We start from the raw sequence: 23,169 nt of genomic DNA, 5'->3' as shown, positions 1-23,169 counted from the left end.
AGGTTTATAACACTCTTTCTGAACTTCATTTTTTAACTTTTAAATTAGTAAACACCTGCTATCCTGAATATAGTGGCTAAATCGCTGTACAACAAGAAGTACAAGTAAAGCTAACAAGTAAAAGATTAGCATACCTGAATTTAAGAACAAAGTAGTTGAGTCTTACTATCTTTGTTTTATTAATGCTCTGCTTTATTCAAAAATTGATTTTAAGTTTACAAAAATAAACATTATTCAGTAAGATAAAAATAAAGGTAAATGATGACGAGAAACTGAGAGCAGAAAGTAGAGGCGGCTGAGTCTACATGCAGAAGTACTTGCCCATCACCCCCCACTGGAATGGGTAGAAAATTCAGGCCTAAGTTTCTTCGTTGCCACAACATGAAAGGAACCAGTCACAGCAGCTTTTCCACAAAGTCTGTTCCTCCTAAACTCAGTCTTAGAAGATTGCCGCAGTCAATCCCCTTGTGGAGATAATTCTAGTCACATCAGCATGTTAAAGGTTCTTAGAAGTTCTGTGGATGAAATCAACAACCATAACTATGTGTTTTCTGCACACGTTTGGCTCCCAGTGTCAACATTTCCCATTCAGTGAGATACACCAATCAGTGCAGTATTGTTCTTTAGTTCAAACTGTTTGCTTAGGTGAAGCCCAGGCCAGTTAGATTTGACAAGTTTCTCCTTTGGATCCCATCGACGGTATGGTAGACACGTGGTACAGTGGGCCTCATCCTCAGCATTAGCCACAATATATACAGTGATGTCTGGCTGTTTTCATATGGTGTCACCTCAGTGTGAACTGAAAGCATACTCCAATAAATCACTGAAAGGTTACGTTTTAAATAGCTCACAAATTGTCTTAAAATTTTAAATACCTTAATTTTAAATTGTCTAGGTTGTGGATTCAGTTCTCTGTTGCTGGTGAAACTCTTTCCTGTCTTTGTTTGACTCTTGTCCTAAAAGGAATTGAAGGGCAAAACCTGGAGATGAGCAGAAAACACAGAGCAGAATGTTTAATTGGCCATTGTGTGTTAGTTGGGGCGGTGCGCCTGCCGACATTACAGACAGAAGCTAGAAGCGCATGTACAGACAGTACAAAATATCTGTGGCTCTCGAAAGGCATGATTGTGGCGGAGGGACCAGGAGGGTATTGTTTTCGAGCAAAGGAGAGGGGAAGAACATGGGTCTAAAATGACAGAGTCACACACAGAAAGAAGCACTGCAGAAAGCCTGCTCCAGCAGCTAACAAAGGAAAGTTCACAGTGTGGAAAGAGAACGCATAATAGCCGATCAATTTTTTTTTTTCTCCAGCGTTCCCCGCGCCCTTACAGCAATCATTTTAGTAAGGTCATCTTCCCATTTGAACAAGCAGATTTTCCAAGGCATCTCTTCCCATCTTTAATCTAGGATTAATATAGCATTTTAAGAAAAGTGTTGTCATGATTGATCTGGGTGTTTTATGTATCACGCGAAGGAACACATTTTTCAACACAGCCTAATATTATGGTTGGTTTTCAGCAGTGGTGAATGGATAATTACTCTTGGTCTAAGCTATTGAGGACAAGATCATTTTGTTCTGAATTTAATGTAAATATAATGAAGGTATATTCTTCTCTTTAGGCAAGAGTGCAGCACTGTATCTGCTCAGTAGCCAGTGACCACTCCGTAGGACTCCTAAGCCTGCGAGAGAAAAAATGCATTATGCTGGCCTCCCGTCACCTATTCCCTGTACAAGTAATCAAGTGGAGGCCTTCTGACGATTACCTGGTGGTGGGATGTTCAGATGGCTCTGTGTACGTCTGGCAAATGGACACTGGTAAGAACAAATGTTAAGAGATAGACTGGAAAATCAAACGTGTATCTTTGATTTCCGGGAAATTAAAAAATCTTCTATGTGAGGGGAAAAGCCCTGAAATGTAAAAAAAAAAAAAAAAAAAGTAAAAAGTTGCTCCTTTTACTTCTGACCACTGCTTTTCCTAAGTGTTCCCATGATTGTCACCAAAGAACTACTTAAATGCCCCCCTTATTTGCTGTACTGTGCCAAATATTCGTAGAGGAGTTCACTGATCTTTAAAGGAATGTAACTGAAGACGATATACAGATTAGGACAAACATACAGACAAGCAAGTGATTTCTGTATAATTCAGGAAGTAAATCGTGACCAAGCTTAAGGAGCCAGCTTTGTGTCGAGTTCAGAAACAGTGGGAAAAGATAAAATTCTCTTTTTAGTGAAACAGCAGAAAAGCAGTGTGAAACTGTTAATTACAGGAAAAAATGGAAAGTTTAAAGATCTCTCACTTAAGAGTTTCAGTTTCAGAAATTTTATGTATGGGGCATAATAAAGAACAAGTAATGTGTAGCTTGAAAGTACACACAATTATATATAATGTTTATACACAGATCTTACGGTTTTCCTTGGGAAAATTGTAAGTGTGTAACTAAATGTTTACTGCCTTAGGCCTTAAAAACACATTTTATTCTACTTTTACCACTTTAAGTCATGAGCCTATCAGTAATTAAAGCTTTTCTTTATATACCTAGGTGTGTACTATATAACACTTCAACGAATTGATTTTGTTTTCTTCATCTTTCTTTGTTTTAAACAATCCTTTTCTGAATCAGACTATATACATATTCGTGCTTGTACTGTGTTGCATGGGGAGCCTGCTGAGTCTTTCTGTAACAAGTGGTCGTCCTCAGCAATCTTTTATTTACAGTCCTTGTTTTAATGGGTCGTACCGAGGCAAACTTGCCAAGAGGGAGCATTCTTGAAGAGTATCAAACCGCTTTGCTTTTGCATTTAACTTTCTCTCTCTTCTCTGATTGTAAAAGAGAGTCATACTTTCTGTCAAAATTTAAAAGCTCAAACGTACTAAAAAAGAAGAGAGATGAACTTAGATCTCATTGCTTAGGGGTAAATATTAACATTTTGGCACATTAGGAGACACCTGTGTGGCTCAGTCGGCTAAATGTCCGACGTCAGCTCAGGTCGTGATCTCACGGTTTGTGAGTTCCAGCTCCACATCAGACTCTGTGCTGACAGCTGAGAGTCTGGAGCCTGCTTCTGATTCTGTGTCCCTCTCCTTCTCTGCCCCTCACCAGCTTGACCTCTGTCTCTCTCTCTCTCAAAAAATAAACATTAAAAAAAACACAAAACATTTTGGCATATTTCTGTTCTTGTATGCATGTTTGGTGACAGAATTGCTGACATACTACTTATGTAACATTATATCTTTGTATTCCTTTTTGTTATGTCCTATCTGCTGAGCAGCACTGTTTCATGTTTGCTGGATTTGTCTACCCCACAAACTAAATATGCAGAGTTTTGTTGCGCTCTGGAGTCAGACTGCTTGGTTTGAATTTAGGACCATTTGCTAGCAATGTGATCTGCTGCTTACTTACTGGACTTTTGTCTCTCAACTTCTCAGTAAAACAAAGATCATAATAGTTCCTATTTTTTAGTATTGCTGGGAGAATAAAATGAGATAATATTTACCTAATGTCTAGTAGTTATAATGTAAATGTGTTTATATGTATGTTTGTGTAATTGAAATTTGTGTGTGCCTGCAGGCACGTGTTTATATTTGCTATTAATGTTATCTAAGATGCTGCTTTCCTTGTTACCTTGTTGACCTTGGGAATGTGATCTCACCTCCCTTCAGAAATACTTAGAGAATTAATATTAAAGAAAGTAAGTTCTTGTAGCAATGACGTTCAGAAAACACTATTTTAAAATACTATAAATGTTAATTAATATAGCACAAATGCAAGAGTATAGTAGACTTGTGTAGGATTTTTAAAAATTAAAATGAAGGAAGAGCATTCTCTGAAGTTTTCAGATATTTATATATTTGATCCGTGAATACTTTAAATACTTTAAATATATTTGTAAAGAGTATGAAACTCTTTAAATTGTTTAATTTCATACTCTTTACAAATGAGATGTTACTGAAAGGCAAAGTTACTTTTCCTGTAATTTCCCAGAAGGAGATGACAAGTATCCCCTAACTGTAGGTATGCTGGAGGAGGGTGTTATTCTTACGACCAGTTTAGTATAATTAAACCGACTTTAGATTAAATACAATATATAATGTGGAAACTTCACAATTCTCTTACCTTCGAGAGCATTTAGGGAAACAGTCACTGTGGCATTCTTAAATCAAAAGATAAAGAGGCAGAATTTATTTTGGATTTAACCCTAATAGGAGGTATACATTCCTTTTTCCTCCTTGCCGCTCAGGCTTTAGCTAGTGATATAAAGGCCTCTAGGGAGTCAGTATAGCACATCCTGAAGGTATTGACATTATTTATTTATTAAATTTATTTATTTATTAAATAAATAAAAAATGAAGCCAAATAAATCAGATTCGGCCAAGGTTTGATGTATGAGATGTATTTAAACTCTGAGGAGATAGTTTATCTCTCTTCTGAGCATTTTGGGGTTGTATTTTTACCAATGAAGCTATATTACAATGAAACTCCTCATGTGTACTGCGCAATTTTGTGTCTGCTGTGTTTTGAATTTTACTGATGTTTCTAGTTTTAAAACCCTTAAAAATGTCTTTATACTTTTATGCAGCATTCGCTTATAGTTGTTCCTTTCGAATGGGTACTTTTTTATTTCTACTATTTTACTAGTATTTCTAGTTTTTTTACTTCCTAATGAAATGAAGTTGAAGCTATTAAATTAAAATTTCGTTAGACAGGCAGAGGTCCAGAATCTTTTGTTCTTTACCTGTGCCATCTTTATTATATGCGTTAAGAGTTGATTGTGATGTGAAGGCCTGTGAAACTCATACTTCCACATCTCTGGATAGTGAGAAAATTAGTCAAATGACTGGCAACAAGATTTGGCCAGATGGCCTCTTGACTTGGACTTAGGAACTTAGGAAAGGTGGCCCACTGAGCTAGATGGCGGCTGCTTCTGCACGGAGCTGTTTGTGTGCTTCAGGGACCAACTCTGTCGTTCTTTACCTGGGGTGTTCCCAGGGAGTGTGTGGTGTCCCCACGGGCCCTTGACAAGGTCAGAATCCTGTCTGGGAAACAGCGGCGCACTGTAAGTAATGACTGATTTTACAATATATTCTTTGTCCGTTACCAATTACCACTTGATCATCTTTATTACGTAACGAAACTGATTCTCACATCACGTGCCTCTTCCTATAGGGATAATTATTAGATGTTCTCATTCAGATGCAAACGCTAGCAGTGCTTGCCAAATATTAGAAATTAGTGTAGGAGTCATGTCAGTTTACTTTGTTCTGTTATCTTTTTGCTTTTTTTAATTTTGTCTCTGAGTTTTCTGAAATATTCCTGTTTTGCATTTACTTTATGAAATACAAATTAAAGTCATTTAAGAAAAACCTTAACTATCTAATAAAAGAGAGAATTATGAACTGAAGTATATTCGTGTCTATTGAAAAACATATATAAAGCTTGTATAACCAAAAACACAGGTGTCAAAAAATCAGATTTTTCACACAAGTAAAGCCTTAGTGTATGTGTTATTCTTGCTTAAGACTGTTTTTTAAATTATGTAATTTATTTACTTGAAATTGTCAATTTTATTATAAGATGGCATAAATTTTGTTAAATTCATTGGCAGTGTGTATTTCTGTATTTAAACTTCCTATGCAAAACGTTTGCCCTTTGATGGTATCTCTAATGGATTTATACTAAATTTATGTAGTTTAGTCTGTAATTACTATAAATATTTTCCTTTCAATATTTTTTATTTATTAAATTGATAGTTTTGTCTTGTTACTAAAATTACCAAAGAAAATCAGGAGGTGGTACTTCAGTCCAGTATTTTGTTATTAGTAGAAAGGTTTAGTAGCAAGTGTTTTTTTTTTTTTTTCACATTTTTACTCTTTGCCTACAGTATTTAATACCGTAGAGATTTGATTTTACGTTACACAACACATGGCATAGCACCATCAACTTTTCTATATCTCCTACATTCATGTTTTTCATCTATTACAAAAGATACAGTTGGACAGGCAGAGACCCAAAAGATGAAATGTTTAAGAAAACAATGGTACCTTTTTAAAATTTTGGTAAAACTAAGTATAATCAGAGTTTCTTCTTTTCCTTTGGATGATGTCCTCTGGAATTTTGAAGGAAGAGGTTGTTATAGTGGAAACATGACTGTTTTTGCTACCAAATCCCCCCACCATGAGCACTCTGTACAATTGTCCTTAATTACTAAGTCCTTCCCATTAGGTAACCCTCAGCTCCCTTTTTTGTTTCCATTGTATTATTCCAGCTTCGGGCTGTATTTTTTCACACATATGCTAGCTTTATTGGTTTATGTGTCTTCTTTTTCTACTTTCTAATCCATCCTCTGCTGGCCAATTAATCTTAGGAAATAAAACAACAACAACACTTGGATCATGCACTGTCTTAATGAAAAAAACCATATAATTTATTTCCTGTAGCCTTTAAATTAAGGCCCTTCACAGTGTGGCACACACCTACCTTTGTCTTTATCTCCTTTATTTTACACAGACCAGTTGCTTTATATTAAGAAAAATTCTAGGGCCTCCTGGGTGGCTCGGTTAGTTAAGTGTCCAACTCTTGGCTTCGGCTTAGGTCACAATCTCACAGTTTGGTTCATGGGTTCAAAGCCTGCATTGGGCTCTGGACTGGCAGCATGGAGCCTGCTTGGGATTCTCTCTCCCTCTCTCTCTCCACCCCCCCCCCCGCCCCCCGTCTGCCGCTTTCCTTCTTGCCCTCTCTTTCAAAATAAGTAAATAAACATTAAAAAAAAAGAATAATATTTCTGTTCAAGTATAATTGGGTCACTGTCTACCACTCTTTATCTTTTATGTCATACGTAATGTTGCTCATGGTTTTCACTCATTTGGAATATTATTTCTATTTGCTTATATGCTTAAATAGTCTCTTTTAAGGAGATTTAAATAATAAAAACAAAGTCTTGCATATTTACCCGTGTAGTTACCATTCTGTTGCACTTTGTTGCATTGTGTAGCTCCAGATTTCTATCTGGAATTGTGTTCCTTTTTCCTAATAGTCAATATTCCCTGTAGGTCTATGGGTGATGAATTTTCAGCCTCTGTGTGTCTGAAAAACTCTTTGTTTTATATTTATTTTTAAGATTTTTTTTTGGTTGTAGAAGTCTAGGTTGATAGCTCCTTTTTGTTTTTTTGCTTTTACTTTTACTACTCCACTGCCTTCTTGCTGGCATTATTTCCAGTGAGAAATCTGCTGTCACTCTTAACTTTGTTCCTCTGTAAGTGCTGTGTCAGTTTTTTTCCAATTGCTTTAAAATTTTTCTCTTTATTATTGATTTTGAGCAGTTGGGTTATAGTTTTCTTCATATTTCATGTGCTGAGGTCTTGTCACACTTCTTGGCTATGTGGGTCTGTGTCTTTCAGTGGATTTGGAAACTTTTTGGCCATTATTTGTTCAAATATGTTTTCAATCCTTCCCTCTCCTCTCTTTAGAGACTCCAGTTATATGTTTACTAGACTACTTAAAATTGCCCACAGCTCACACATTGTCTTTTCATTTTTTAAATTATTTTTTCTCTGTGTTTTATCTAATTTCTATTCTAGGTCTTCAGGTTTATTAGTCTCTCTTCTACAATGTCTAATCTACCATTATTCTCCTCTAGTGTAGTTTTCTTCTCAGTGTAGTTTTCCTCTCTACGTGTTTAATTTTGGTCTTTTGTTATCCTCCATGTCTCTCTATTCAAAATTTGAACAGCTGGAATACAAGTATAATAACTTCTACTGTCTTTCCTATTTTAAAAATCTGTATCAGTTCTGAGTTGGTTTTAATTGATTTGAATTTTGTCCTCACTATTAAATTTTCTTGCCTTTTTTCAAGAATAGCCTCAAGGTGGTTCAAGGATGGAAGCAGGCTGATTAGTTTGTATGCTGTTGCCTACAGGCAATAAAAGATGATGGAGTGTTACACCAGAGTGATAGCTGTGGAGCTGGTGAGAAGTGGTTGAATTCTGGATATATTTTGAAGGGGAAGCTAACAGGATTTGCTGATAGTTGGATGAGGGGTTTAAAAGTATGGGTTGAGTTACAGGTTACTCCAAGGTTTTGATCATGAGCAACTCAAAGGAATTCATTTTTAGACATTGAGAAGATAGTGGAAAGAGTAGATTTTGGAAAAAGCAAGAATTATTTTTATAGTAAGTTGAATATTAGACATTCAAGTAGAGATGTTGATTAGTAAATTGTATAAATGTGTCAGGACTTGAAGTTGGGGATATCAGAGTGGGTGATGTAAATTTGGAAATTCTTAGCATATGGATGATATTCAGTCATGACATTGGATGTGTTACCAAGAGGATTCAGACAGATAATGATTGGGACCCTCCAGGGTTTAAATATATTTCTGTGATGTGGGAGAAACCAGGAAAGAAGACTAAAATGGACTTGTCAGGAGGAAGAAGAAAATGAATAGTGTGGTTGCCTAGAAACGCTGTGAAAAAATGTGTTTCAAGGGGTAGAGAGAAAACAAATCCCACTGATAGTAAATGATAGTCAAATGAGGACTGAGAACTGACTACTGGATTTAGTAGCATCGAGAATAGGTTCTGTGCATGTTTGGGGTGAAATCTGATTTGAGTAAGTTCAAAGGAAAGTGGAAGAAGAAAAATTTGGAGGTAGTAAATATAGACAGCTCTTTAGAGGATGATTATAAAAAATGGGATATCAGCTGGAGGATACTGGTGTGTGTGTGTGTGTGTGTGTGTGTGTGTGTGTGTGTATAAACAGGTGAAATAATTGCATGTTTACATGCTGGTGGGAATGATCTAGTAGGTAGGGAAAATAGATGAAGAGAAAAGGGAGAATTGCTGAAATGATGTCCGTGGGCAGACAAGAGAGGGATGGATTTTGAGCTACAAGTGTGTTAAGTAGGAGTCTGGATGGTTCGTGTGTAATTATAGAGTAACATGAATAGACATGAGGTGGTGGGAGCTGGTAGAACTTCTTTTCTAGTTGCTTCTTTGTAAATGAAATGGGAAACAAAATTTTTTGCCCAGGTAAGGGCATGGAATGGAGTGTGGGAGATGGGAGGAGAGAAAAGGTACGAAATAATTAATCAGGAAAATGGAAGATCTGTGGAAATGTGGTCACTATTGAGAGCCCCTTAAGATCAGTGACTGTGAATTTCAAGTGAATCTTTCAGCACATTCTCCATTCATATCCAGCACCATTGTACAGGTAGAGAGTAGGTGGAAAGTTGGATTCAGCCAATGTTGGAGTTTGCTGTTAGTACAGGGAGGCGAGATGAGGACAGAGCTGTGGTTATGAGGATGGGCCGTGCAATTTTACTTTATGGGATAGAGAGAAGTGAGAGACAGTGCAAGCGTGACAGGGTAATGAATTGTTGGAGTCAGTGCTGAACAACAAATCACTGCATCAGGGGATTGAAGTGAAGAATGGGAGATACTATCAGAGAGTGGCATTTTTGAACTTGGGATCTCATTGGGACTTCTGTATTGGTAATGGGATTATAATATGACCATTGGCTGTGATTGAGTATAGGACACAATTTATTGGAGTAGAGGAACTCAGAGAGCCAAGGGATGAGGCTGTGTGGAAGAATCATATGTGCTGGTGATTTTCAAGCATTTTTGAACTTTGAAATCTTGTTAGAATATACACAGTCAAAAAGTTTCAGGTGACAATTCTTTCTTATGCTTTCCCTTTCAAAATATATTGGTTAAGTCTCAGTGAACTGGTTAGTAAAACACTGGTGTCTGTTAATACTAGAATCATCAAGAATTAATTCCAGGACTGCTATTGGAAAGGGGACAGTGATTCAGAAGGTAAACCCTTTAGGAAAGGAGGGGCAAGCTTAAATGGCACGGATATAAATACTCAACATTGGGAATAGAATCTGTGTTTGGATATTTAGGTACCAGCTCAAAAACATGGTAGAAATCTTGTATTTTGCTGACATTTAATTTTCTGATGTTCGCTATGGTTATTTTTCAAAATTGATTTGTCTCTTTTAAAAGACTCCAGAGGAATGCTTAGTGAATCAAAATAAACTTCATCATCATTTCACTGTCATTATTATAATCTCCAGAAGACTATACACAAATCCATGCAATGACACCTTTGTCTGCCTGATGTGATGCTATATACTGTACAAAACACTATACAGAAAAGCTGTCTGCTTTATAGGGTGGAGTTGTCCTCTAACTGAGACACAAAATGCACAGATGGAGATGAATAGAAAGAATGGCCAAATGAAGAAGTGGTTACAAGTCGTTATTTTCACAAACACGCAGAGAAACATTTGATTGGGTGTGAACAATAAGAGTCAAGAGATTTGCGGACAAAATGGGAAGTCATAATCTTTTCCCTGTTTTGTGGATATTTCCTAAAGGAAAGATCCAGGAATTATTAAAGTAGAAAAAATGAGAAGAATAGCAAAATTTAGTTCTTTTGTTTAAAATTAATAGACAACTTAGAGGAAGCTGAAGTCATAGAAATTGATATTTGTAGTAGAATAGTGGAATGGAGTATCAAGAAGATCATCTTGAAAGTAGGAAGACTGGAAAAGCCAGGGGGAAGGTGTTGAGGTATTTATTGGCTCTGAACTTGACTATATTGGGAAGTTGGGGTCGGGGCATTACAGAAGAAACGGTTAAGGTAATGCTGTGTGGATGATTACGCGAGGAGGAAAGTACAAGAAAACGTTTCTGGGAGGCACCAATAAAAATATTCCCACATAAAAAATGTCTATGCATTTTCTTTCCTTAGAAAACTACTTGAAGCGTTTGTAGTGTTGTGTACTGATTGTGAATGTATGCATTTTCCAGGTGCGTTGGACCGCTGTGTGATGGGGATAACAGCCGTAGAGATACTGAATGCCTGTGATGAGGCAGTTCCTGCTGCAGCTGACTCACTTAGCCACCCGGCCATCAACCTGAAACAAGCTATGACCCGGCGTAGTCTTGCCGCTCTTAAAAACATGGCCCATCACAAGCTCCAGACTCTTGCAACTAATCTCTTGGCTTCTGAGGCATCTGACAAGGTAAGTTTTGTATGTGGGCCCATGTGTGTAGCCCCCCACTCAGCTTCACTTAATGACATAGTTTTGGCAAATCTTATGGTATAACTTTTGGGAGAAGACACTGATGAGAAATAAGCTTCTCATTTTGATTTAGGCCTACCCAACGTCATTTTAGCATATTTCATGTATTTGGCATTTTGAAAAAGTAAGTTATTCTTACCATTTAAAATAGTTTAAAATGATTTCTCTGGAATTAAGTGACTTTCATTTCTGAAATTAGAGCCAACCTTTTTCATGTAATCTGGCATTTCTTCTTTTCCTCCTGTTGAAAGATTGAGCACTGGCTAATGTCTTTAGGAAGAAAAAAAAAATCACGATTTAGGTACAAATAAGATGTTTCTAATTGTGGTTGCTCCTTTGTTTTAAAAGCAGGCTCTGATTTTAGTAAGGTTGGACCGTTATAAAGATTTAAGAGGATATCTGGGAAGAGGTGTGGCCAACTCGTACATGTGCCCGTGGTCACCAAGGACCAAGCTCAATCACACCTTCCCTGCTGATACTCACATTAAGGCATCAGCTACTTCTTCAATTAACAGGAGATTATCCTACATAAAAGAAGAACAAATAATCCCAATTCACTAATTGGTTGCTTGTTTTTAGTTTGGCAGAGGCTACCCACCATTTGGTTTGTGGTATTTGTGTTCTGTGGCACTGTTAGACCTCACTTATCTCTGGTAGTGGCTTCATGAAACTTAGAGACAGTACCAGCATCTCCTCTGAGCCACGACTTAAAATTCCCAGGTGCATCTAAGTAGTCATTAGAATTGTTAGTAGGTAGCACAGATGCTGTTATTTTCATTCTCTCTTATTCAGGATTGCTGGCTGTTTTTTTTTTTTTTAATGGGTAGACATGTAGATAAATGATGAACAGGTTGAAAGGCTTATCTAGAAACTTGAAAATTTGCCCATGAATTAGCGCTGAGTGCTGATCACATATGAATTACTATAGGTGGTTCTAGTGACCCATTTCCTGTAGTAATTGGCGGTAATATTTGATCGCTCTGTCTTTCCCCAAGAAATGAATGCTTTATTGGCTTTGTTGTGTTGTATGTTTTGTATTTCAGAATTGTGAAATCCTTCTGCGCTTTCTTTCATGCTCTGTGTGCTGTGCTGTGAAGTTTGAATAGGAATCACAACTTAAATGCATTTGCCATGCTTATAATTTCTTTCAAGAGATCACATAGATGTCCCTAGGAATTCAGTGTTCATAGCATATTGTCGGATGTTCTATATAATTTTTAATTCTGTGCCAGTTTATAAAATAGTATATACAAGGGCATGTATGTAAGTAATATCATTTTCAAATATATTCTTTTTCTTATTGGTATCCCCTAGAAGTAAAAATTTGGAAAGATAATTATACGACTAGAAAATTAAAGGAAAATAAGTGGTACAGTTAACATTTATGAATGGCTTTTGTAAGTGGTCATGGTCCATTATGTGATTTTTACAATCTTGTTTGTCCCTGTTTTAATAGCGCATTTTATAGTGCAATTAGTGATAAAAGCAGCAGATATCAGAGACACTAGACTTATGTATTGTAAAATATATTGCTTGTGAACCTCCTCAGTCTTGTAGCAGTGGTAATTGTTGCCTGGCCTACAAGGAAAACAATTATAGAAGGGGGAAAGGCTTAGGAAGCTGAGGCTGCAGGAGGGTAATCACTTTATGAAAAATGTATGTTGGCGGGACCATTAGGGATTTCTCTAACTATTTTCTCATGTTGAATCTGAGGCTCCTTCTGAGGGGAATATTTAAAGAGCTGTCCTCTGGATGGCTTTCTAATCTCAGGAGAAATAAAACCCACCCAAAGTTTAAAAAAACAACACATAAGTAAGAGCATCTCAGTGGTGCAGAACTGACCCTGGGATACTGGAACTACTTTTATTCATGGGTCTCTCAATGGAAAGCAAAAGCTCCATGGGAATACTCCATAGAAAGACTCCTACCTTTTCCTTGTTAGACTAGGGTTAGCAATTGGGCTCTTTGGAGTAATATATATTGTATGTTGCTCATTTTGCTAATTATGCCAGACCTGTGTGGAACCTTGCAGACAAAGATGGGGAATTTACTTTCCTCTGATTCTTTTCTTTCACTGGAAGATTGAGAGGTTGTTAAGTGAAATTATTCTTCGTGACTGCCTTGAATTTTTGTAAGATGCATGTATTTAAACCCCTGTGTGTTTCTCTTATGACATATATCTTAATTTCCCTTGTCATGTAATAACTTACAGGCTTCTCTGCTTCTCCCCACTGAAATTCAGCCTGCTTGTAGCCAGGGCTTGTGACTTATTTATTGCTGTTTCCCTCATGACATCTGGTAGCAGCTGTGCAGTAAGTGTGTATTGAATTGGACGATGGGTAGCAGGAAGTGCTGTTAGCCTCTGCTTTGGCCCAGGTCTTCTCCTTTCCCTCACAGTTGATCGTCTTGGTTGCACAGTCAGGTCTGTTCCTGTTCGCGTGGCCTTAGATGTGGAATCTTTATTAATCACCTTTGCCCGCTGTTCAGTTCTGCATTCTCCCCTTCAGTTTTGTCCAGGCCTAACTCGTTCTCCTCTGCTGTCTTCCTATTGTCAGTATCCCCACTCACCCTGCCTGATGTCAGCTAGACCCTCTCCTTTTCCATCTGGCTCTAGAGCAGGGTTGCTCAGCCTCAGCACTACCAACGTTTTGGGCTGAATAACTCCTTTTTTTTTCTTTACTCTTTATTTATTTTTGAGAGACAGAGAGAGTGTGTGTGAGAGCGCACACGAGTGGGGAGGGGCAGAGGGAGACGGAGACAGAGAATCCAAAGCAGGCTCCATGCTGTCAGCACAGAGCCAGATGCAGGGCTCAAACTCACAAACCGTGAGGTCGTGACCTGAACTGAAATCAAGAGTCAGACACGTAACCCACTGAGCTACCTAGGTGTCCCTGGATAGTTCTTAATTGTGTGTGTGTGTGTTGGGGGGGGGGATGCCCTGTGGATTGTAGGGTGCTGAGAATCGTTGTTCCTCTACCCATCACATGGCTGTAGCATCCTCTTCTTCCTAGTCGTGACAACCAAAAATGTTTTCAGTTATGGCCAAATGTCCCAGGCGGGGCAGAATTGCCTCTGGTTTAAAACACCGCTCTGGAGAAAAGAAGATTGAGAAATGGTAGAGATCCTGCATCCTATAACCCATGTTTCTTTTCCTCTCCACTTGCCTCTTCTCCTCTGAGGATAGTGAATCCTTCCCCAAACTTTTCTCTGCCCCCCTGTGGCAGAATTAGTTCTTACGTTCTCTTTCTGCTCAACACCTTCCTGTTCAGGCCTTTCCTTAAAACACTTTACTTTGTAACGGGTATTTTTTTTCTTTATGTCTGTCTGATTAGATTTTGAGTTTATTTTTTTTTTAATTTTTGATGTTTTTATTTATTTTTGAGAGAGAGAGAGAGAGAGACAGTGTGAGCAGGGGAGAGTCAGAGAGAGAGGGAGACACAGATCTGAAGACAGGCTCCAGGCTCTGAGCTGTCAGCACAGAGCCTGATGCGGGGTCCGAACCCACGAACCGTGAGATCATGACCTGAGCTGAAGCCGGACGCTCAACCAACTGAGCCACCCAGGTGCCCCTAGATTTTGAGCTTCTTGAGGACAGGAGCTGAGTTTCTCATATTTTTATTTTCATAGCTTTTATGTAATAGGTGAAGCATAGAAAATACACAGGAAATTTAATGTGAAATTAGTTTGGAGGTATACATTGGAATCATATTGTGGAATCTGTTTGAATTCAAAGCTGAAGACTTAACTTCCGTGGGTAGCAATATGATATTGAATAGTCTTAAATGGAGACCTTTGTTTAAGAAATAGTTTTCCATGTCTGACATTTATGTGCAGGACCTTTATTGTGGTGGGAAATGAATTGTGAGGCTGTTGGGTTGCTATGGTGAGAGGCAGTGGGGACTAGGATAGGATTAGGTAGAGGAAATGTTGAAGAGGGAGTGGCTTGGAAGCTGTTGTGTTGGTTGAATATTTAGGACTTCAGTAAATAGGGAAGAGTTGAGACCTGCAAGGTGATCTCAGAGCTCTAAGCCTGGTTGAAGGGAGAATGGCAGAGCTATTAACAGAAACAAACAACTCATGAATAGGCTTTGAGACTGGTTGTAATAGGAGACGTCTGCCTCTTGTTGGTGGTGTTGGGAGATAGAGTGTGTATAAGGGGAGCAAAGATCTTCCAGGAAAAAGTGGCATGATAGTGACATAGAGTAAGGATGGGATTCCACCCCCCACCCCCAGAACATATGCTGGAGTACAGAGCCTGGATTAGATCATAGTCCGTATTTTGGGATGCCTGTTATCATTAGAGTGTTCCACATATGCTGTCTTCCTTAATCTTACTGCAGATAGGTGAATTCATTATTATCATCCTCAGGTTTGCCAGTGATGAACCTGAAAGACAGATGGTTAGAACAGGGATTGGCAGGGCACCTGGGTGGCTCAGTCGGTTAAGCTTCCGACTTTGCTCAGGTCATGATCTCACAGCTTGTGAGTTTAAGCCCCACATCAGGCTCTGTGCTGAGAGCTTGGAGCCTGGAGCCTGCTTCTGATTCTGGGTCTCCTTCTCTCTCTGCCCCTTCTCCACTTGTGCTCTGTCTCTCAAAAATCAATAAATATTAAAAAAAAATAAGAAAACAGGAATTGGCAAACTTTTTCTATAAAGCACTAGACAGTAAACATTTTAGGTTTTGTGGGTCATTCAGTCTCTGATACAGTGATTCAGCCCTGCCATTGTAGTGTGAAAGCAGCCATAGACAATAGGCAAATGAATGAGTATGATTGGCTTCCAATAAAACTTAATTTACACAAATAAGCAATGGGCTGGATTGGCCTCTAGGTCATAGCTTGTTGAACCCTGGATCAGAGTATGGCATTGTTAACAGCAAGGTTATAGATACAGCTCTTTTATGGAATAGTCTTTGCTTCATTTTTGAATAGCAGTTCAAAGGAGTGGTTAAGAAGCTGGGTTCTGGTGACAGGCATATCTGTGTTTAATTCTGTCTTGAACTTTCTGCCTGTGGGTGACCTTGGGCCAGTAACCTGCAATGGCCTAGGTTACACATATAATTGAAACCAAATTTTTTATAAAGGAAGCAAAGGTCAACAGTTGATCAGAGATGTGAAATAAGATTAAGACTTGTGGGGGATAAAAAGAGTGGAATTAATAGTTAGGGAAGTCATAGGTGATCATTAGGAGAGCTGCTTTGGTAGAATTAGTTGGGCCAGAAATCAGGGTACAAAGAACAAAGAATGAGAATGAGATAAAGTAGAGGTGGAGAGTATGGAAGATACTTGCTTTTCGAGGAAAAAAGAAGTAGTAGCTTCAGTGGCTGCAGGGGTAAGAGCTGAGGTTTACTTTGTTAGGAGCTCACTGAATGCTTTTGTTGGTGGAAGAGGTGGAGCCACATCAGAGGACATGATGTTGATAATAGAGTTAACTGGACAATTCACCCTGACTAGATGTTGTTTCCTTTTAACTGGCAATGACGAAAGGGAGGTGAATATAACCAGTGGAAAGGGAGGTGAATATAACCAGTGGAGACCATTGGAAGAGGAGCCAGTGGAAGAGGAGAAAAGCAGGCTGTAGTATTTGTTACAAGGAAGGAAGGGGTTTTAATACCTTGAAGGAGAGCCATCTTTATTTTAGTGTCTCGTAACACCCAGCATAAATCATGTAGTAGAGCAGGAGCTAGTAGATTTGCAAACTATAAATAACCAGTAAATTGTGGATAGCACCTGGTTGATATATGATGAATGCATGAATGAAAATATTAAGGAGATGGTCTGAGCACATCAGGTGATCTTTTTAAAAAAGTTTTATAATTTTTGAGAGAGAGAGAGAGAGCACACATATGTGAGCAAGTAGGGGAGAGTCAGATTGAGAGATTCTCTCTCCCGTGAGATCATGACCTGAGCTGACACCAAGAGTCAGATGCTCAACTGATTGAGCCACCCAGGTGCCATTCAAGTGATCTTTTTGATGACCTTTCTCATAAAGCATTTGCCATGGACACTGGTTCTTGGTGAGGAGATCTTGGAGGATGCCTTGGGTCAGTGGGATGTTACTAGTGAAGCTAGAAAGCCTTTACTGCTGTGAAATTCATTTTCTTAGGCCTAGTGTGTATACTTTTCTATGTGGTGCCTTTATATCTTAGACATTGTGTACCAATCAGAGACACCCTATTTATTTTGAAAAATCACGAGGTTTAAGAAATTGAAAAATGACCAAGATGATTTATCTTCCGTGTTACATTTCTCTCTCTGTTGTCTAATTAGTCAAAAGCCTGGAAAAAAAAAAAAAAACGAATGGGCTATATTTGCAAAGGTCAGTGGCTTTGTATTCTGTGTAACTAGGTGAGAGAATGGAATTCAGAAGTCCGATAGAACCTACTGAGAACATGCTCTGTGTTTTTTGCTTGCAAAATTCACTCTGAAAAATTTTTATACTGATTGAATTGACTTTATGATCCATTGTGAAAAGGGCACTGTAAGGTACAGACAGGGACAAGCCATGTGACGGTGTATACAGGATATGGGGCCTTGTCTGGTGAACCGTTTATGGCCTTAGAAAAATTTTTATGATATGTCTGACCTTTGAAGAATCAATTAAACTTGCTTAACATTCTGCTCCAAAACTTTAATGAATATTTGAATAGAGAATAAGAATACTTAGATTGTATATTTATTATATATTTTTAAATATACATATATGTATATTTAGTGTTTGTTTTAAGTAGTTATGAGGGTAAACATCTTTGTCTAGCCTTTAATAAAGTGAAGGACCCTTAGGGAGCTGTCTAGTCTTAAGAGAACTAAGGAGTAAATGTCTATGACTGTGGGAGGAGAATAAACTTTAGTGAGTACCTGTGGAATGGGGGAGTCCCTTTAACGGGGACAATAATTAGAAACCAAGTGTGGATACTGCCTACTCCTGGGATGACATTGTATCCAGGGCCTCTCAGTAGCGCCGGATAATAGATGTATGTTTATACACACACACACACACATCTGTGTTCCTCTGTTTTCCTAAGTATATTAAATACCACCCGTTAACACTGTTACCTCCACGTCTAACCAAACACCAGAGTATTTGCTATACTGTAATACTGTAACTTTCTTCTCCAGCTTCAGAAACCTCACTCCCTCGATTTTCAGTGTCTGTCTTCCTTGACTCACAATGGGGTTACATCCCAATAAGCCCATCGTAAATGGAAAATCTCTTAAGTAAAAAATGCATTGAATACATCTAACCTACCAGAGATCATAGCTTAGCTCAGCCACCCTTCACTGGGCTCAGAACACACTTACATGAGCCTGCAGCTGGGAAAAATCATCTCATACAAAGCTTATTTATAATGGTGTTAAGTATCTCCTGTAAGGTACTGAACACTGCACGGAAAGGGAAAAACACAACAGTGTGGGCACAGATGGTTCTCAATGTGTCAGTTGTCTGCACATCCCAGGTCCCTTTAAGTGTCCCACCTGAAAGCTTGTCACTCACAAAGGGAAAGACGTCCATTTCTTTTTTATCCTTAACATTGTCCCTCTTTTCACCTTCTTCTCTTAGGCTGATATTGCTTGTGTTTATTCACTTTCAGTCTCTTTCAGTTTGAGGCTTCATTGCTAACGTGATGTTTTGTTTCTCATTCTTTGTGAGTTCAGTCATTTTCATTTCTGGTTTTTCTAATACTCATATGTTGTTCTTTCATGTTGAGTATCATTTTAAAAATGTCCGTCAGCTTGTTTAGAAATAGCACATTCATTTTTATCTGCTTTTTGAGCATGTCTATTTTTTTCTTTCTGGTTCTTAATTCTTTTTAATTATAATTTGACCTCAATACTTTTCTGTTGCTCACCACTCACTTCTTTTGTAAAAGGATTTTTCCTGGACTTTTTGAATGATTACTTCAGATCATTTTTCTAACTTCCCAAACTCCCTTTCCTATTTTTCATGTGGTTTGGAAATATGGTGGCTCGCTTTCTGAGCTCTCCTAACACTGTTCCTCGCCTCATGTTTTCAGGTGGGGGTAATTACCTGTCCGTTTTGATTGTGTGCTTAGTAGTTTCTCCTGGGGGCCTTTGCTGAAGGGACCCCTGATGCAGTGAGGTTGCCCGTGGACTGGGACTCCCACATGCTGGTCCCTCATACTTTGTTTTCGTGGCCCATGCGTTGACTTGCTCTTGAGGTGGGTAAACTTCTCCCAGGTTCAGCTGCTGTTTTTAAATGGACCCGTTCTGTTTTTCTGATAAGTAGCATTTTGGGGTTTTCTTGTCATATTTGCCACATACCTTGCAACTTCCCTTTCTCTGACCTGCAGAAGTGCCTAATACCAGATTGACCTGGTAGCTGTTGGTGGGTTTTTCCATCCACTTGAATTTTGGGATTTGTGGATATATTGTGTCACCTTGTTTTGTTGAAATGTTCTCACTATTTGGGTTATTCTATCTAGTTGCTCTGTCTCTCTTTATGTGAGGATTTGGAAAAATCCGGTTATCTATGCTTCCATCAGTTCCATGATCTTCTCCAGAATCCCTTTGAGTTTCTGTATTCTTGATGTTAACTGTAAAATTCAGTAATGAATTAGTTAAGGAGAAATTGTATTAAACATTTTTAAATCTTACTTGTTTGTTTATTATTTGAACTAGATGAGGCATATCTGTGATTGCATATATTGTCTCTATTCTGGATCGGTTGTGGGCTTTAACTTAAAGCTGTTATATGAGAACATCCTTAACCTACTGGCAGGTGACAGAGTCCTTCAGTCTGGAATTTTCTTCATGTATTGACCCACCCACAATTTCACAGCATAGTGGTTAGAGAGAATGACTTCAGTCTCTACAGTGAACAGTGACTTTTTTTTTTTTGCCGCCACGTCCCTCTGTATTGTCTGTCAGTTGCTTTCTAAAAATTTCTAGAATGAAAATTTTAGAATTTAATGTGAATCTCTTGGTAAAGAGACTCCTTAAGGAATAAGCTTAAATTTTTTTTTGGAGCCATAAAAATAACATGGAAAGATTTAAAGTTATTGATTAGGCACAGGTATATAGGTAAGGTGACAGGATCAATTTCTGAACGTACATTATTACGTTGCTATTATCATAAGTACCAGAAAGTACAAGAAAGTCAATGGAATCCAGCTGCCCAATCACCCTCCTCCTTCCCGCTTTTCCTCCTTCTCCGTCCTTCTTCCACAATCCACCCATCATATTATGTTGATCATTCAGCCTTCTTGCCTCCGTAAGAGTGGTTGACATTCCTTTCACATATTTGTGTCCTAATTCCGTTGCTGTCTCTTACTCTTTCCTCATCTTTACCTCCCTTTCCTGGTCGTCTCACACACGTGAGGAAGTACACCGTGTGCAGGTTGTGAGTGTGTGCTCGTCTCTGTGTGTGTGCTCAGTCAGGTACACTTGCATCGTGTGTGCGTGTTTCATGGAGTGTGGAATGAATGCTTTGAACATTTCCACCTCAGGTTATCTTTCCCCTAACTTTTTCTCCAGTTCAAGGGACACAAGTTTTAAATAATTATGAATACATTTAAAGAATAAAAGTAAACTCTCAGAGCTAACTAAATATTTAATTGAACTTACTATATTTTTTGATGATTACAGGATTTTTAGTTCTCCCTTTTTAAGGATCCATAAATTAGACATGACCGGATTTACTGTGATCACTGCATAACACCGTCAAATAATGACATACACAAGGGAGCTCCCCTTCTTGAAATGTAACAAGCCCTATGGCTCCAGTGCCTTATTGGCCCTCAGCCTTGCACATAATAGGTGTTCAGTGGATTTATGAATGGCATTCATAGGTCATATTAAATGTAATTCATCATGTTATTCTGAGCCAAGAAAAAAACAGTCTTGTTCTATGATGGTTTTAAATTCAGAACAGTTTTGTTTCTCCGTGGAAGTATATTAACAAAGCACACTATTCCTGAGAAGAAATTTAGGTTGTTGAATAATGTCTGTGAGATGCAGCAAAGGGGAAATTTCTTTTACCATCTCACATAATAAATCAAATGGCAGACTGCTGAGAGAATAGGAACAGTAGATAGATTTAACCCTGTGACCTTCTCAACAGCCAGATCTTTCTAGCCCTTGTGTATGATACTTTAATATTTAACTCTTACTTGGGAACTTGAAGGTATTTGGAAGTAATCTGATAGAAATATAAAGATTTGTAGCTAAGTATTAATGTGTTAGTACCTTGGGTAAGAAATAATTTTTTCTAATATGCTTGAAATAGCTGTTCTTTATTAGACTGTATAAAAGATTTTGAAACTTCTTGACTTTTATAGCCTCTGTTAGAAAATAATTGAATCAGTCTAGTTCAGTAAACATTTATTGACTACTAGCTACTGTGTTTGGCCCTGGAGAGCCAAAATGAATAAGACATGATATTTATCCTCAGGACATGTAAACAGATAAATACAAGGCAGTGGACTGAGTGAGTTGGCTGAGAAGTGCAGAAGGTATTGCAGAGACCTGGACTAGCCTGAGGTGATCAGGACTGGCTTCTTGGAGGAGGAGACATTGAAGGATGAGTAGAATGTAGTCAGGTGATGGATGGAGGTGGGTTACACTGTGGTCTAGGATGGAAGATGCAAAAAGGGTAGTGGGGAACACCATGTGTGTTCAGTGTTGCTGGAGTATAAGAGAGAGGAGAGGCAGGAAGTATGTGGAATGAGACCGCTCTGTGCATACCACGTGAAGGTGCTTAAACCTTATCTTTTACCTCTGTGGGTTTCACACTTAAAAAAAAAAATTAGCACTAGAATCCTTCCTTCAAAAGGAATTTTATATGAGAGCCAGTATGTGCAACAGATATGGGGGGATGTAGAGGAGAGTTCAAATTCAAGAATTGTTTGTGAGTGCTATTTGGCAGGACCTGGTGATTAATGAGGTACAGGTGGTAAGTGACGTTGACTCACAGGTTTTCTGATTGGGTGGTTGGATAGAAATTGGCTCTCTCAAATGTGATATCGAATGTAGGAACTGGTTTTGTGGGCGATGATGGTGTGTTGCTGTGTATGTGATGGAGGGGTGCGGTGATGGGTATACAGGTTGCGGAATCTCCAACATACATGTGGTGCTTAGCACCATGAAAGTCTGTGACACTATTCAGAGGTATTAAATGGGCTGAGATAGACTCTCAGGCTACTAACCTTAAGGTGAGGATGTGGAAATGGTTCTGAGGAGTGTGGGGGGAGCCAGGAGGATGTGCTGACTTGCAGACTGAGGGAACCGAGACTTTCAGAAGGGGGTAGAGAGTGATTAGTTGTAGCAGATGCAGTAGCTGTGCAGTATTGGGAGGATTGAAATGTGTTTGTCACTGAGGTCATCAGTACGCTTTTCCAGAAGGGTCTCCTCAGGATATTGGGGAGCACAAGCTGGATTGCCATGGGTTAAGGAGTGAATGGGAAGTGTGGAAACAGAAGTAAATGTAGGATAGTTTTGAAAAGTATGATAAAGGAAAGAAGAAGAATAGCTAGAGAAAAATGCACGTTGGCAAGCAGATGGGAATGTTTGTGGATTAGGGTTAAAGAGGCAGCAGAGAGGACCGTTCCAGATTAGGGTGAGGGGGAGGTACTTGATGAAGCTAGGCTCCCAGGGGATGGCAGAAAGCAAAGGCAGAGGGAAGGAAGTTGGCTTTGACCTGGAAGAGGACTTTATTTTGTGGAATTGAAGGGACGGAAGACAGGCTGAGTGCCTGGTGGGTGTATTTTTCTGTGCATAGTGGATGCAAGTGGAATAGAGAACATTCCTAAAGCTTTCACGTTTCTCCAAGAAGTTACAGGTACGATTGTCGGGAGGGGAAGGGAATGAGAACCTGGGTCGGGGCTTGATGAGAGAGAGAGATGGGGGAATGAGAGGGGAAGTGAAGAAAGAGTAAGAAGATTGACTGTGTTTGTAGTTGTAACAGGCTGTAACTAGCTGTAGTAAAAGGTATAGGAAAAAAGAGAAGGTAAAGTTTTTCACTGCTCTGAACCGCAGCTCTGTAATTCAGTGGTTAAAGGGCACTGAGGGTCGTTGTAAGAGATTGATGGATGTGATTAACCAGAGGTTCTGGGCTTGTTA

The 23,169-nt window shown here is 38.7% G+C and overlaps 1 protein-coding gene across 3 annotated transcripts in view; it reads left to right on the top strand.

Moving 5' to 3' along the window:
- WDR7 (WD repeat domain 7) overlaps positions 1-23,169 on the top strand; it is a 357,763-nt gene that overhangs the window by 64,247 nt on the left and 270,347 nt on the right. For all 3 annotated transcript variants that reach the window (XM_039230510.1, XM_039230509.1, XM_039230511.1), the window contains 2 exons: positions 1,621-1,816; positions 10,817-11,031. In XM_039230510.1, coding sequence (XP_039086441.1) covers positions 1,621-1,816; positions 10,817-11,031 — 411 coding nt within the window. The remainder of the gene's footprint in view (positions 1-1,620; positions 1,817-10,816; positions 11,032-23,169) is intronic.

Source organism: Hyaena hyaena, unplaced genomic scaffold (assembly GCF_003009895.1).
Source record: "Hyaena hyaena isolate Hyena2069 unplaced genomic scaffold, ASM300989v1 scaffold_47, whole genome shotgun sequence".
NCBI classification, from domain to species: Eukaryota; Metazoa; Chordata; class Mammalia; order Carnivora; family Hyaenidae; genus Hyaena; species Hyaena hyaena.
This window is presented reverse-complemented; position numbering and strand designations above follow the sequence as displayed.